The 18,090-nt window shown below is 39.9% G+C and overlaps 1 protein-coding gene across 4 annotated transcripts in view; it reads right to left on the bottom strand.

The window, feature by feature from the left end:
- The window catches only part of Corin (corin, serine peptidase), a 197,664-nt gene that overhangs the window by 131,395 nt on the left and 48,179 nt on the right, over nucleotides 1-18,090 (bottom strand). For 3 of the 4 annotated variants that reach the window (XM_087908967.1, XM_087908968.1, XM_087908966.1), the window contains exon 4: nucleotides 3,564-3,771. In XM_087908967.1, coding sequence (XP_087765093.1) covers nucleotides 3,564-3,771 — 208 coding nt within the window. Of the gene's footprint in view, nucleotides 1-3,563; nucleotides 3,772-4,930; nucleotides 5,134-18,090 lie in introns of those variants that run through there. The other variant, XM_087908969.1, reaches the window with a different exon arrangement.

Below are 18,090 nucleotides of genomic sequence, written 5' to 3'. Positions count from 1 at the left end.
TTGACCTCTGACCTTCACAAGCAAGCAAGAGTACACACACACACACACACACACACACACACACACACACGTCCATTTGAGGAAGTTCATTTACTCTCCAACGCAACCCTATAGAAATCTAGACTACTACGGGAAATGGTACTACATTTCCTTGCTCTGGGTATTTCTGCTAAAGCCTATTCTCCTGAGGAGAAAGATCAATAACCAATGCATTAATTTCCTTACTTTAACCCATCAATTCCCTACAACATAGTAGAAGATTTGAGTGAGGTTTCCAGAGAATCTTCTAGAAGCTAAGTCAACTGATGTTAACACACTCTCAGGGCTGATAAAATTACAAGTCAGCTGTTTGAAGAAGGTGGGAGAAGGTGACAGTTACCTATCAAAAGTATGCCAAGACTTGGCATGTGTTTCATATACCCAAAGGTCAGCTACATCTCATACTCTTAGCTAACCAATATTTTCTTGATAGCTACTTGGTATTTTTAATCAATACCCTCTAACCTACACACTTTAGAGCCATTCCAATAGTTTATCAGTAAACATTATATATTTTTAGCTATGTTTCACTGAATCCATATGTCCTCCTGCCTTTCAACTAGACTATGTTGAAGTACATGTCAACACACATTTGGTCAAAGCAATCTCAGTCTAAAAGACAATCAAAGTCCATTGTTTAAACATACAATGTAGTTCAGTAACGTCTGTGGTTTCAAAGAATCAGGTTAAAAACTATACTGTTTATACATCCCACTATAATCTTTTACAATTAAATTTTAAATGTTATTAAGTAACTATTTTCTCTAGACTAGAAAACAAACACTTTTCATTTATTTCAATAGCGTAGCATATAATAAATGATACAAAATAGTAAAATACAAGAAAAATATGTTTGACCTTATAATGGTTTTCTTCAAGACATTTGCTTTGCTAAACTTTTTCTGCTTATTAAATTAGTTACAGTTCCCACACACACACTAAACGACAGCAGGAAGCGTGGTCTAACACTACAATTACAAAATGAAATGTAATAATAAAAATAGGATAAATCCCCAAAGAACACTTAAAAAGTAACTGTAAATTATTATTCATTATAACAGAAAATGGAAAACTTTCATATTAGTGCAGTTATCAAAGGATAAATCAGGTCAAGGGGAAAACAAATTTATCTTAAAGTGCCCTGAAAACTGTGGACAGCTCAAAAGTGTTTATTCAAAGAGAGACTGGGTTAGAATTAAGAGGCTCAACATAATGAACCTACTGGTTCCAAGACTCTGAATACACTCTATTTCATTGTTTTCCTGTGTGCATGCATGAAGCCACAGAGGAGTTAAACTTAAAAGCTATAAGTGAAATTCTTGGAAATTAAACAAAAATGGGATGAAAATCCAGTTTAAAAAAACCTTTGACATTTTATGTAATTTTTTAAGCAAAGGAGTACTCAATTTTATCTAGTCAGCTAGCATCTATCTATCTATCTATCTATCTATCTATCTATCTATCTATCTATCCTTGCAATCCTTCACATATAGTATATATATTAGAAGTATTTTTTGTGGTCTCCATTAATTCTACTTGTCCTTCACAAATCACCACTTTACAGTTATTGCTAATATTTATTGAGCTTTTCCTAAGAAACAGGCAGTCTCCCAAGCCCCACAAGTCATTAAATCCTCCCACGAATTTTGTAACGTGAGTATAACTATTATTTCTCTTTTGTGGGTGAGGAAGCCATGACACACAGCTTCCTTACCCTGCTCTCCCAACCACGGCCTCAAAGCAAGAGGTCCACATCATAATCTCCAGGACTGGGAGTGCTACCTCACTTGGAGACAGGGTCTTTGTGGGTATAATTAAGGATCTTGAGGTGAAGCTCTTATCTTAGATTGTGTGGATCCATAAATTCAATGACAGCATCCTTACAGGACACAGTAGAGGAAGAGCTGAAGACAGGCAGGGGATGTTCTGTGATGGCAGAGGAAGACACTGGAGAAACGTGGGCCCAAGAAAAAGGAACAGAAATAATAGGAAACCAGCAAAGGGAAAAATGAGTTCTCCCCAGAGTCCTGGGAACCAGACATCCCCCACAGACTCCCGGACTTTCAGCCTTCAGAACTATAGGAGAAGACATTTCTGCTATTTAAGCCAGTTATTCAGCAGGTGGCAATTTGTTAAAGCCACCCAAGAAAACCAATACAGCCACCAACTATGTCGCCACAGTCTGGGAAAATAAAGCATCTCTTGGTGATTAACTTTTTTTATTTTGAGTGCAGGGCACGAAGCAAGCACTATGGCCACCAGCTCATACTAACAGCCCACACAAGAATCCTGTATTTTAATCCACAAGAAAGATCAAATCCCGCTTCTCTATCTGTGTCCCATGGAAGCAACTTCTGTACCTGACTCCTGGGTGATTCAAGTTTCTCTGAATTCTGCACACGCTCCCAGTCCTTTATTTCTACAGGTCAGCATCCACTGCTTCTGCTCTGCCGCAGCCCGATGGCAGTGCAGCAGCTTGTGATGAAAATAGCAAGTGTTTGCCTGAAACCCATGTGCCCTGTGTTTCACACACAGTTTAAGCAGTGTGTATGATACTTGTTGAAATTATCACTAATGACATGATGCACCTCACTTGAAAAATGACATGTGTTCTGCTATTACTATTCTGAAAAGCTCCTAACATTTCAATTCAGAAAATAATTGAAGTTGTACATGAATAGGTACTTACCACATGCTCTGAAATTCTCCAAAATACACATTTGGTACTTCAAATAACCATGACATTCTTGGGGTTGGTGACTGTTATTAAAAATTATGTCTATCTTATTGAATAGTCTGTTTGTCCCTCTGCATCTAACCCTCCACCCGAGCACAAGATCCTCATGTTGATGAGATGAACCATCCAGAATGTCATTCATAATTGATTTAAATAGGATTTGGAACCTCTTAGATGATGAGGTTTAAAGAGATTCTGGATCTCATCCATTGCACTGGATGTCTTTGTCCCCTGCAATTGAGTAAACTCTCTGACAGGAAGGATGATTGGAGAAAGGGTTGGGGTATTTATTTCTCTCCTCTGTTGTCACCGTGGGTCATGGCACCGGCATTCTGGAGACCCCTCCCTCTTAGCTACGAGTTTCTAATTGGACCCTTTTCTTCTCTTCAAGCCTTCATTAGTAGAGCTACACCCTCTCATCTTGGTGCTTCTCTTCATCAACTGTTCTCTCCCCTCCTATACCTCCATAACCAGTCTCACCAACAAACATTCAGTTACCCCTTTGGGTGCATTTCTTTCCTTCTATCAGACCCTTATTGAAACAGCAATTGAGCATCCTCCCGAAAGCACCAACAAATACAGGGGTAATTGCTTCCAATAAAAATTCATCTGTATTTTCCAAATACTTTCATTTCAGAGACTTACAACTAGCTATGACAGATGTGGGTCCTCTCTCCTCCTAAAAGCAGCAAAAATAAAAGATAGTAACAGGACGATTTGTTCCTCTTGGACACTTGTCCCTAGAATAACTGGGCTCTTATCATTGAATGATTTGGTTCCAAAGTACCTGTCATCACCATCAATGATGCACTCAGGGAAGGCGAGGCTACAGCCAAATAGCAGGATATGTTGATAGCAACTGAGGCGATGGAGGTACGTGAAGAACTTGAGGAACTTCTCCATGTCCATAGTTTTGACAATTGGCAAGAGAGGTGCCATGGTGCTGTGGTACGGAAGAATCTGACACTGGCTGTGAGTGATGGCCATGCAGGCACCTGGGAAGTGGAGACAGTTACATTGAGAAGTCACGTAAGAAATCTCTGTAAGCTTATGCACTGCGACCAGTTAATGAGTTCATAATGCAGCATATATTCCATATTACAGTACTATAGTAAAACTATATGCACATAATTATATGAAAGTATATCAATGAAATCAATTTAGTAATATTTATGAAGGGAGGGAGAGCCAGTGTTTCCTCAGAAAGTAAAGAAAGTTCTCATATAGGGAGCTGCTGTAGAGCCTTACCTGGGAAGAATGATACGTATCAATGTGCTTAAACATCCATAATCTTTGACACTCTAATGCCACTTACAGGAATTTATCTTAGGGAAATAGTTATGGTTGAGAACATAGATTTATGTATATGGACCACACAGAGCTGTCTTTCAAAGACAGAAATCCAAGCCTTCAGCAGTGGAGATGTGTTTAAACTACATGAACAGACACTGGAACAAGTAACTCTCCATATGTAAGGTGCTTTGGAAGACCATTTAATCATAAGGAATGGTGGGCATGAGCTAATAAGCAAAAACAGCCCTTAGGAAAATATGTCTATCTAAAGACATACAATGGCATAAGGACCTACTATCCAGACTCCAGCATACTTCACAGTCATCTCAGAGCCTCTGATCTCATTTTCTCTCATAGTCAGTTCTGATAGGCAATGTCAGATCCATGGCCCAGTCAATTCTTCCACCCTGGAACATGTACGCTTAGTCTAATATAAGTCAAAATATTGGTATGGGTTCATGGAATGCAATCGTAGTATACTTTTATTTTACCATTTTATTCTATACTCTTATATGGGTTTAATGACCATTTAATACTTTTAAGTTAACTTAAGTTTTTTGTTATTTATGCAAGCTACTACTTAAAAACAAAATTCAGCAGCTTCAGAAATGTAGTGAAACAATTAACCTTCCTTCAACGGAGGAAAAAAAAGAGGAGGGAAGGACACAAATAACAATGTCTTATATCCCTAGACTGATTTTCCAAATCACAATTATATCATAAAATTCAAGTCTAACACTACAACATGAATTTTCTCTTTATGAATGAAGGAGCTACAACTTCCGTAAATACGTAGTTAGAGAGAAAGGTAATGGATAGACAGATAGAAATAGACAGACAAGATAACAAAAAGAGACTTACAGAAACTTAGAAGGCCAGCAACAGGAGTGAGGCCGACGCTTAGGCACCCTAGCCTTTAGTACAGTTACTCATTGCTCTGTACCTGTCCACAGCACAGCCAACACTGAAGAAACACAGGGAATGAGATTGCGAACTTTTGTGAGGAAGAACCCATTTAGGTGGTGAAAACACGTACAAATTCGAGGTTGGCAGATGGCACAAAGGAGGGCAGTGCTGACTGGTACAATGACCACAGACTGCTTTATAATTGCCAGAGACATGAAAAACTGTAAAACTTAAGGTTGGACAGAGTACTCAACAAACCTAAGAAAGAATCCACCCATGGCCAAAAAATAGAAAAAGGAATTCTTTTCAAAGGCTACCAACTGCAACTCTTTTATGTGCAGACAATTGTGTTTCTTTCTCATTATCCCTCCTGCCTCAACGTGTGGGTCAAATATTATTTTTTCCTAGAATGCTCCATTGTCTCTGAAACACATATTGTTTGTGTGCACATTCTCACCAACAAAGATTTATTTCCTAAGCCAGCAATGTACTGTGCACCGTGAAAAGTCACTTCTCTGTGGGGACGAGGGCCAGCCTTTTGAAAATGGGCTCATTTACGGTTTCTACTACATCAAACTTGTTTTTCATAGGGTGGAGGAAAAGCAGGGGGTATTTTTCTTTCCTGAGAACTTACCAGAGAGTCTCATGGAAATTAGAGGCCAGGACTGACGCATGAGAACGCATATAAAATACAGTGGACATAATTGGCCCTGGTGCTCCTTATAGACAGTATTGTTTGGTTATTATATTTCATCTTGAAGAATAGTTACTTCGGATGCAAAACTGTGGTGGAGAATCTGGAAGACAGACCTGAAGGAGGAAAACTGTTGCCTGGCCCTGCTGAACTGTTGATTCTCGCTGATGCCTCAATTCCAAACAAGTGCTTCCAGCTAGCGGTGATTCAACGACAGTTGTCATAAAATTCACTGACTAATAGAGAGCTTCCCTTTCATGAGGATGCCGAGCTGTGGAAGCACAGCGCACCTGATAGCTGTGCTCGTGATTTGGGAGTTTTGCTTTCATAACATAACATAAGTGGTCTTCTAGGTTGGATTGGGGTTGAGCTGCTGGGATCTCACTGAGTTAGAATGTAGGATTTCAATGCTACACTTAGAAACTGAAGGCGGGTCTTCCATAGGGGTTTCCCCTGTGTTCATTAAGCTCCAAGTTCTGTTTTATCAGGAATTAAGGAGAGTCAGAATTCTTACGTACTTGACTAATGTAAACGCAAAGAATAAATGGCTAACTTGTCTAAACTAACATCGATGATCTAAGATTCTGCACAACTAACCTTAAATTGATGATCACCTGGGCTGGACGGATGGCTCAGAGCTTAAAAACATGGGCTGTTCTTCCTGAAGACTAGGAGTTCAATTCCCAGTACCCAGATGATGGCTCCCGATCATCTGTAATTCTAGTCCCAGAAGATCCAACACCTCTTCTGGTCTCCAGAGACACCAAGCACACAGGTGCACAGGTAAACATGCAAGCAAAACACTCATACATATAAGAAAAAAATAAATGAATCTAAAAGAATTAAGAATAATTTTTAAATGACAATATTCATGGCCTGACCTTTCTGGGAAGGATATTGAAGTTTATGGGAGGGAAGACTCCAGTTTCGCTCCTTAGACATTTTGGTACTGGGTTTTTCTATTTTATCAGTAACATTCTTTCTCATTTTTAATCACAAATTAAATGTCTCATTTTTTTATCAATGCAATGTAGTAATAGTGTGCTTTCATTTTGACTTGCATTTATTTCAACAGTGCTTTCTTTTAAATATTTCTTAAGATTAAATAAAATCTGTTTTTTAAATGAAAGCAAAGTAGTAACAAAGCCACAGTAAATATGCAATTGACAGGCAGGAGTTCTTCAAATTAAAAATAATGACAAATCTGCTTTCTAGAGAGTTTTGCCATCTTCAGTCTAATTGATACCGTATCAGGAAACAGATACAATTCCACATTTTAATTAAAGGGCTGCTAGTCTGAGCTTCATCACATCAGGAGAGAAGATTGTATCAGAGACAATCGGTTTGCCCTAATTTGCCCAAAATGCATTTTTAAGCCGTGGTTTTGCCTCTCCGTCTCCCCTGGCAATGTCCCTCCACGTGTTTGCCCGTCTCCAAGGCCTGTGGCTCTGTGAGGTTAAGAGGCCAAGCTCTTTGTACACAGTCCTGCTCAGTGGTTTGGAGAGAAAGTCACGGCAGGATCGGCCTTCTTTCCAAAGTTCCCTTTAGTTACTCTCATAAAGTCTGTCATTAATTTTGACGCTACTTCCCATGTGGCCCTCAGTCCTTTATGCGGTGACATTGCTGTGAACATTCTTGCATTCACTTCTGTCTGTGTATCTTTGTGCTCGGTATTGACTGAGCGGCCGTAGCGCTCCCGGCATTGTCCCCAGCCCATTCTCAGGCATGAGTTCATTTGCTCTGCTTACAACCGCTATCTCAGATTCACAGCTGAGGAAACAAGGTAGGGTCGTTTCCCCGACAGTCCACAGAGCTGGCAAATGGCAGGGTTGGACTCTAACTCGATCTACCTCGGCCCAGGCTCAAGTCCCTTCCCACCAGCAGCTGTCTCCTAGCCCAGGCATCTTCTTACCTAATTTATACCAGTTCTGCAGAGCCCCATGTACCATGGCTCTGACTTCCACAGAGGTCTCTCTCCTCGCATGACAAATCCCGGTTGTACTCCAGTGCCTGCCAGGCACTTCTCTTGACACAGATAAAATAATGAGAAGTAAGCAAAGTTCCTGCCTTTAAAAGTTTGTAGTCTGGTGGGGGAGGAGCCTCAGAACAAATACATATAAATATCCAGTGCCTAGCTCATACAATGAGACATGTGCCCATGAGCCTGATGCTCAGAAGGAACCAAAGAAGGGACACACCGACCCAGAGAGAGATGCACAGCCACAACCCACCTATTCTTACCCACAACCCGCCTATTCTTACTAAGAGTGAGCTGAGGACTACTCATAGAATCAAATGGAGTCTCTTTATCAACCCTAACAATTAATTATGTAGTTAATTAATTGGGGATGTTTTTGCACAATGCGCTCTCATGCATTAATTTCTGGCAACAATAACCATCACAAAAGGCTGAAGGGACCACAAAAGGCTGTCTTGCACAACAGCCACTGCAAACTTACATAAAAATATATCTGCAAGGACATCTGCCCAAGGACCATTTCCTTCATCTTGGACTGACACTATCCTTACATAGTCACCCTTGTAGAGCTAATCCCTCTAGTCAAGGATTATTATTTCAAAATATGTAATCCCTATTTCCACCAAAAAGAGATTCCCCTTGCCTCCACTTTGAATGCCCATAGTTCACTATGTCAGGCATATTTCCATAGCAGGGCTCTGCTATTCACAAATAAACCTAATTAATATTTGGAAAAACTATGATTATTATTTGAACTGACAGCTTTAAATGTAAAATTCCTCCTTTGGGAAATATACCAGAACTAAATAATCAAGCAGCAAAAATGTAAGATTCAAATGCCAAAAGGAGCAACTTGACCCAACTCTTTTATTTTCCTCAAAAGTTATGTTCCTATTCAAACATTTTGCTTTCTGTCTTCGTTGTTCCTATTACGATACTTATGGCGTCATCGTCTGACATTTATTGAGGATTTGTAGTCATCAGATGAGATCATCAAAAGGGAGCAATTCCCTCCTTGTTCCTGGCTTAATCACCACAGTTAAGCCACCCTTGAGGGGAATGGAGCCATAGCACAGGCCTGACTCAGACATCTAAGCTTTCAGTCAACAAGCATATCCCAAGAGCATCGCATTTCAAGTGCTCCTGCACCTTTTCACAATATATCAAATATTATCTTCCTTATCACATCAAGGAATATAGGTATACCTCAACTTGATGGAGGTAGGTTCTGATAAATCCATTGAAAATTGCAAATATCAGCCAGGTCTCCCGGCACAGGTTGTTACCCTAACTACCCAGGAATCTAAAATAGAAGGAGCACAAGTTCAAGGCCAACCTGAACTACAGAATGAGATCAAAGCAAGCCTGTGTAACTTAGGGAAATCTTGTCTCAAAGTAACAAGTAAAAAATCTTAAAGAGGGCTGGGGAGCTGCTCAGTAGTAGAGCATTTGTCTGGCATGTGTGCGGCCCTAGGAACCCCTGGCAGTACAAAAACTAAGGTAGAATAGGTCAAATGTATTCACTGTGTATAATATAGTCGTGTGGAGCTGGCACCAGTTGCATGATCAGGTAGCCAACTGGAAGTTGAGGTTTTGCAACTGCCAAGAATCTCAGGAGAACATAGCATCACGCTCTGCCAGACCGGGAGAAGACCAAAGTTCCAAACTCAAACAAAGCAGAGCTTCCACTGTAGGCATGCCAAAGAAATGGAAGTCAACCAACTATAAATTGGTTAGTAATTTATTCCCATTACCCTCCCACTTCAGAATAATACATTTTCCCTGGAATGTCACGGGGGTACACCCAATGGTTATTCGATGCATGTAAGATGAGACTAAATTAGACAAACTATTAGCTTCAAAAGACTTTGTATGGAATGGTAGGGAGGTAGCTGGAGAAAGCCATTATATCTGAGACCCCATGGCCTTGCTGCTGCTGACGCACATGGCTGCTATTGTTTTGAATAGCCCTAGAAGTCTTGATGGTGTATGAGGTGCCCCCATGCGGTTTCCGCCATAAGCTCTATTTCTGTCTTCAACTATCCTTTGGACAGTGAGTAGCTCTCTAGTTTAAAGGGGAGCCTCTCATCTTTGTCCCGAAAGAGCTGCACTGTGACCCCTTTTCATTCTCATTGGCTTTAGCAGGCGACCTCACTGCACAAGAGGAAAGAAGGGGGCTATTCTAACCAACATCAAAGGTGGGTGAAATATGAAGAGATAAACAGTATATACTATAATGCTATAATCACCCTGAGGGTGATTGGGGTGCAAAGGATAGAGCTGAGGAACAGCAGTAGTAGACTCTAAACTCTTGGTCTTGGGTGAAAACTTGCTGCTCTGGGTTTAAGAAAGTGACCCCTTACAATGCTGGGAGACACCAGTCTCTTAACATCAGTATTAGTTACTTTTCTCTTTTCTATGGCAAAATGCCTGGTAAGAAGCAACTTGAGGAAAGAAGGGAGTGCCTGTCTAAAAAGTTTGAAGCTCTGGATTGAAACTCAAAGAAGAAACTCTGATATCCGCAGCAACATGAGTGAACCAAGAGAACACTGTGCTAAGCAAAACAAGCCAAGCACAAAAAAAACCACACTCAATGGTTTTTTCATATACACGGAAGCTGAAATTGTTAAAATATTAAGAACAGATTCATATCAGGACTAGGCAGATAGCTCAGAGGTTAAGAGCATGGTCTCTTCTTCCAGAGGACCAGTTTTGATCCCTAGCATCCACATGGTAGCTAACACTTACATGTAGTTCCTGTTCCGGAGTATCCTTCTGGCCTCCCGGGCACTGGGCACACACATGGTGCACAGACATACATGCAGACAATATATATATATATATATATATATATATATATATATATATATATACATAAGATAAAACAATAAAGTTTTTTTCAATATCTTAAAAAAACCAAAGTAATATTGCAGTCACCAGGGTCTGAAGTGAGAGGAGGTAATTACTAGGAGATGCTGGGCTGTTTGTTTGTTTGTATCTCTGTTTTTTGAGATAATGGTTTTAAAGGGCACAAAACTTGAGTTATATGGGAAGAAAGACTGTGAATGGCCTGTTGTACAGCACTGAGTACAGGCACTAATACAGTGTTTTACACTTTGAAAATTGTTAAAAGATGCCTTGTACATGTTCTCTTAAAAATTAAATATTGCATGTCAAAAAGAGACCCAGATAATTAACAACAGCTTTTCCTTATACTTCATATGAAAGCAGCAGGACTTGCATTGAGGGGGAAACAGGTTGCAAGCCCTCACCTATGGGCCAATTAGACAGCAGAGCTTGCAGTCTATTTCTGGCTGTATAGCAAAGTCAACCCAGGTCAGAAATAGACCCGTTGGATAGAATGATGAATGCCATCCTCGATAACTTACACAAAAGCGAACGTTCTGCCAGAGTCATTTCTCAAACCAGCCAATTTGAAAGAATTTTGTGTCCTCAGAAAATTAATAAGAGAGATGATGTCTCGGTTCTGAACATCTCTGCCCCCAGTGTAAGGGCACCCACATTTGTAAAAGAAACATTACTAAAGCTTAAATCACACATCGAGTCACACACAATAATAGTAGGAGACTTTCACACCCCACTCTCACCAACAGACAGGTCAGCCAGACAGAAACTAAACAGAGAAATGATGAACTATCAGATATTATGACTGAAATGGATCTAACAGATATCTTCAGAACATTTCACCCAAATACAAAAGAATATACCTTCTCTCAGCACCACATGGAACCTTCTCCAAAGCTGACCATATACTTAGCCACAGGGCAAGTCTTAACAGATACAAAAAAAATTGAAATAATTCCCTGTATTTTATCAGACCACCATGGACTGAAGCTGGATTTCAACCACAACAGAAACAACAGAAAGCCTACAAACTCATGGAAACTGAACAACTCTCTGCTGGTTTACCACTGGGTCAAGGGAGAAATAAAGAAAAAAATGAAGACTTTCTGGAATTTAATGGCAATGAATGCACAGCATACCCAAACTTACGGGACACAATGAAAGCAGTTCTAAGAGGAAAATTCATAGCACTAAGTGGCCACATAAAGAATTTGGAGAAATCTCATGCTAGCAATAGCACACCTGAAAGCTCTAGAACAAAAAGAAGCAGACACTCCTGAGGGGAGGAGATGGCATAAAATAATCAAACTGAGGACTTAAATCAATAAAATAGAAACAAAGAGAACAATACAAAGACTCAATGAAACAAAGAACTGGTTCTTTGAGAAAACCAACAAAATAGATAAACCTTTATCCAAACTAACTAAATACAGAGAGATAATATCCAAATCAACAAAATCTGGTAACAACAGATTTCAAGGAAATCCAGAGAATCATTAAGTCATACTTCAAAAACATGTACACCACAAATTGGAACATCTAAAAGAAATGAACAAATTTCTTGATAAATAACACTTCCCAAAGTTAAATCGAGATCAGATAAACAATTTAATAGATTGATAACCCTTAAGGAAATAAAAGCAGTCATTAAAAGTCTCCCAACCAACAAAAGTCCAGTGCCAGATGGTTTTAATGCAGAATTCGACTAGACTTTCAAAGAAGAAATATTACCAATATTCTTCAAAGCGTTCTACAAAGTAGAAACAAAAGGAACATTGCCAAATTCTTTCTGTGAGGTCACAGTCACCCTAACACCCAAACCACACAAAGACTTAACAAAGAAATAGAATTAAGGCCAGTTTCACTCATGAACCTTAATGCAAACATACTCAATAAAACACTGACAAACTGAATCCAGGAACAAAACAGAAATACCATCCGTCATGACCAATGAGGCTTCATCCCAGAGATGCAGTGATGGCTCAACATATGAAAATCTATCAATGTAATCCACCATATAAAACACATGATCATCTCATTAGATATTGGAAAAGCCTTTGACAAAATCTAACACCCCTTCATAATAAAGATCTTGAAGAGATCAGGTATACAAGGAACATACTTAACCATAATAAAAGCAATATACAGCAAGTCAATTGCCAGCATCAAATTAAATTGAGGAAACCTCAAAGCAATTCTACTAAAATCAGGAACAAGACAAGACTGTCCATTCTATACTATTCAATATAGTACTTGAAATTCTAGCTAGAGCAATAAGACAACTAAAGGAAATCAAGAGAATACAAATTGGAAAGGAAGAAGTCAAAGTGTCATTATTTGTAGATCATAGTATACATAAGCAACTCCAAAAACTCTACCAGGGAACTCCGACAGCTAATAAACACGTTTAGCCAAGTGACTGGGTGCAAGATTAACTCAAAAAAAATCAGTAGCCCTCTTGTATATAAATGATAAATGAGTTGAGAAATAAACCAGAAAATCAACACCCTTTACAATAGCCTCAAATAATATAAAATATTTTTGTGCAACTCTAACCAAGCAAGTGAAAGACCTGTATGACAAGAACTTCAAGTCTTTAAAGAAAGAAATTGAAGAAGATATCAGAAGATGGAACGATCTCCTATACTCACGGATTGGTAGGATTAACATGGTAAAAATGGCCCTCTTAGCAAAAGCAGTCTACAGATTCAATGAAATACCCACTAAAAATCCCAACAAAATTCTTTATAAACCTTGAAAGAGCTTGAAACCTTGAAGTTGAATACCCAACTTCATATGGAAAAACAAAACAAACAAACAAAAACCATGATAGCTAAAACAATCCTGGACAACAAAAGAACTTCTGGAGGTATCACCATCTCTGATTACAAGCTCTACTACAGAGCTATAGTAACAAAACTCACATGGTATTGGCATAAAAACAGACAATTGTGTCAATGAAATCTAACTGAAGACCCAGATGTAAACTCATACACCTGTGGGCACCTGATTTTCGACAAAAAAGCCAAAATTATGCAATGAAAAACAAAGCATCTTCAACAAATTTGGTGCTGGTCTAACTGGATGTCAGCATGTAGAAGAATGCAAATAGATCTGTATCTATCACGCTGCTCAAAACTCATGTCTAAGTGGATCAAAGACCTCAACATAAATCCAGATACACTGGTATACACTGATAGAAGAGAAAGTGGGAAATAATCTCAAACACATTAGCACAGGAGACAACTTCCTGAACATAACACCAACAGCACAGGCACTAAGATCAACAATTAATAAATGGGACCTTATGAAATTGAAAAGTTTCTGTAAGGCAAAGGACACCATCAATAGGACAAAATGTGCCTACAGAATGGGAAAAGATCTTCACTAACCCCACAACTGACAGAAGGCTGATTTCCAAAATATATAAAGAACTCAAGAAACTAGATACCACCAAACCAAACAATCCAATTGAAAATAGGGTAGAGATCTAAACAGAGAATTATCAACAGAAGAATGTCAAATGGCCAAGAAACACTTAAGGAAATGTTCAACAGCCTTAGCCATCAGGAAAATGCAACTAAAATGACTCTGATATTCTATCTTACACCTGTCAGAATGCTCAAGATCAAAAACACAAGCATCAGCTTATGCTGGAGAGGATGTGGAGTAAGGGGAAACAAGCCTCCATTTCTGGTGGGAATGCAAACTTGTACAGCCCCTTTGGAAGTCAGTGTGGCAGCTTCTCAGAAAACTGGGAATCAATCTACCACAGGACCCAGCTATACCCCTCTTGGGCATATACCCAAAGGATACTCAATCATACCACAAGGACACTTGCTCAGCTATGTTCATAGCAGCTTTATTTGTAATAGCTAGAAACTGAAAAACAACCTGGATGTCCCTCAACCAAGGAATGAATAAAAAAAATGTGGTACATTTATACAATACAGTATTATTCAGCTTTTAAAAGTAAGTAAGGACACCAGGAAATTTGAAAACAAATGAATGGAACTAGAAAATATCATCCTGAGTGAGGAAACCCAGAACAAGAAAGATGAATAATGTATATACTCACCCATAAGTGGATATTGTCTGTAAAGTAAAGGATAACTACGCTACAATCCACAGAACTAGAGAGACTAGGAGGGTAACAAGGAAGGTTCGTGGGGGATGCCCAGATCTTCCTGGGAAGGGGAAATAGAGATTCTGTGAGTAGACTGATTGGAACATGAGTGATAAAGTTGGGAGGTCGAGGACGAGAGTACTGAAAGAGACTACTGGGGCAGGGGGGCCTTTCAGGATCAGGTATAAATCTCCCAGGTATCTACACAGATGACCCCAGGTAAGACTCCTAGTAGTAGCAGATAGGTAGCCCATATCCTGTGACCAGATGGGTGCCTAGCCCAGTTGTCATCAGAGAGGTGTTATCCAGCACCTGATGGAAACAGAGGCAGATCCACAGTCAAGTATTAGACAGAGTTCAGGGAATCCTGCAGAAAGCGGGGAGGAAGACTTGTAGGAGCCAAAAGGGACAAAGGTACCACAGGAAAACTCCCAGAATCAACTAACCTGGGTTCACAGGGGCTCACAAAGACTGAACCAACCATCAGGGAGCCTGCATGGGTCTGACCGAGGCACTCTGTGTATATGTTATAGTTGCGTAGTTTGGTCCTCATGTGTGACTCCTAACTGGAGGAACATGGGCTATCTCTGACTCTTTGGGACCCTACCCCTCATAGTGGGTTGCCTTGCTCGGCCTTAATACATGGGGAGTTGCTTAGTCTTACTGCAACTTGATATATCACGTTTTGTTGATACTCATTTCCTAAACAGAAATGGAAGAGGAGTAGATTGGGGGATGGAACAGAGTGGGGGTGGGGGAGGGACTGGAGGAGAGGAGAGAGGCGAGCTACGGCTGGGATGTAAAATAAATAAATAAAATGTATTAATAACTAGATAAATATAAACAAATAACTAAAAAGAAAGTGAAGAGTATTCTAATAAGATGAGAGAAGGCAGGAAGTTTCCGTAGGCAACCTAGTGTACTAGAGTCTGCTGATATCAACTGCTCACTGCTTCCTCACATGCTAGGAATAATAGCTGCGATTGCTCTTGACAGGGCCCCAGAATCCTGACGACTGTCTGGACAAGATATTGCTGACACCTGTAGGCGCACGCCTTTATGAGTTTTGATGGTGTTTACGTATCCCCAGCTTACCTCCTTCACTGCTCTGCCTGATGAACAGGGACAAGGCCACTTGGCCACTCCCTAAACCCCAGAATAAATCAGGGCTTTAGATTTCAGGTCTCCAGTTCTTTTTCACAGAAACCTTCCTGTGATTCATTGGGAAACTTTCTGTAATACCAACTATAAAATAACATAACAGCTGTGGTCTAACAGACACCAGCTTATCAAACAGCAGTGTTCTCCTGATAAAGAATGACCCGAAGGACATGCGCCAGAGCAAATGTACAAACTCTAACCAAAGCAAACCAAGCTGTCTGAGTTTGGCTACTCAATAAACGAGTGAAGAATTCAAGGGCACGTCTAAAGGAAGAAGTGTAAACTACTACTTCCCCAACTTCCTAAGGTGATAAAAGTTCTGTGTGTACAAGGTTGACCTCCCATTTGCTGTAGTTAAAGAGTAAAGCCCCTGTTCAATTGTTTGAAGACACATACACTATAAATTTCTAAATTTACTAATATAATGGCTTGTTGGGAAATTCCAAATTCTGTAGAAAAAGATTGGAGCCTGTAAGCCATAATGAATTTGGTTTTAGATAAAGTGAGTCTGAAATACCTATGGAGTTTCTCATGGGGATGAACTTTCAAAGTTTATTTGGCACCTACTTTAGGAAAAGACATGGGCGCCAGTAGTTTTGGCAACAGTTTTGTAACAGTGGCTAGCAGTAGGCCATGTAGAAAGTGCTCCAGTAGGAAACTATTCGTTACAGAAACGCTCCCAGAGACCCCATAATAAAGAAAAGCACAGACAAGTACATGATGAAAAAGAATATAAGTTCATGTAATAAAATATGGAAGCTATAGGATAGACTTTTAAATGAAAACATATTTTTATAATTGTAATTAAAACTTAATCTTGAGGAAATGAGATGTTCATTATAGCATTAAAATTGCATAAGATAGCAATATTATTTTTAGTGAATTAAAAGGGATCACATTTTTTTTTCCGGCTTTGGACCTCTGTATAATTTTTCATTTTTCTCCCTCAAACTATAAGTAATGCCTTCAGGTCTCAAGGCAATGACCTGAATGGATGGATGGGATTTCTAGCATACTTAACTTTAAGGTCCATGGAGACAACCCAGAGCTAGGGCCCAACAAATAAGCACAGATAAATAAAAGCTTCACAGAAGGTTAAGCCAAATGCTCTGGAACTGAACCATCCCATCAAACTTGGAAGTGGACACAGGCACCAGCAGAGGTTTCCACAGCTTGACCTGATGATAAGCGAAGTGTCGTAAGTGGTGTCGACTCAAACACCACAGGCAAACATTAGGTGAATGACTCAGAGTAGAGGGAGAAAGGAATAGTATGTGCCAACACGAAAGCACAAGAATGGTTTGCATCATACGGGGACAGATAAGAGGCTTTGGGTTTGGAAAATTCATCACCATACTCATTTCAACGCCAACTATATGGAAAGGTTGATTCTCCGAAGACACAAATAACAGCCAACGAATTCCCACCAGTTGAGCCTTTCCACTCTCAATACAAAACTGCACAAAGCCCCAATCCCTGAGCCAATTGAATGATTTAGGTCAATACATATATAGTATCAATTTTCTTTGAGAACCGCATAGTAAAGCGGACCACTCAGTTTGGGTTGAATTTGTGCTATTAGCTGAGCCTTTGGTTTCTGCAGGATCGCTTCCTGCCTTGAGTTTGGCCAGACTGTTTAGTGCTGCTGACATCAATGCACTACTGTGCGTGGTTTTCCCTCTAGTTAGATCAAGGATGTTGGGCTGTTTCTCCTAAAGATGCAGTGGTAATGGATCTGGAAAGGAAAGGTTTGAGCCACAAACCTCTCCAGCATGGCTAATCTGACTCAATATGCTGTGGGAACATTACCTTTAGGGGCACATGGGGGATGTAACAGAAATTTCTTAAGAGAAAGGGTTGGAGAACAACTCCAGAAATAACAATACTGACTATCTTAAAAGAATGATGCGGACCCTGTTCCCTTACCTCTTCCAAAGCCCCAGTTCTGCACGGCAGGTTCAGTTTGCTGTCTCCTGGGGAAACCTAATACAGTGCAGGGAAAGCAGCTAGAGATGGGGTAAGGAAGAAGGAGAGCGAGGAAGCATATCCTTCTCTCCCAATAGCTGTCCGGGTCTTCACCAGAAACCTGAGCATCCAACAGCCAGCATGAAACAATTACTCAGCAATTCACTTGTTCATACTTAGATACTTACATTAGTCATGGCTAAATCTCCTAACTGTGCTTTTAGCCTGGGTAATTTGATTTAATACATAGAAGAGGGCCAACAGCTGAACATGGCCACTTGGGCTCAACACTGGTCCCCAGTGGAACACAAGGGCAGATGTTCATG

This window comes from Myodes glareolus, chromosome 8 (genome assembly GCF_982192425.1).
Source record: "Myodes glareolus chromosome 8, mMyoGla1.1, whole genome shotgun sequence".
NCBI classification, from domain to species: Eukaryota; Metazoa; Chordata; class Mammalia; order Rodentia; family Cricetidae; genus Myodes; species Myodes glareolus.
Note: the sequence above shows the minus strand (reverse complement) of the source record. Positions and strands in the feature narration are given on the sequence as shown.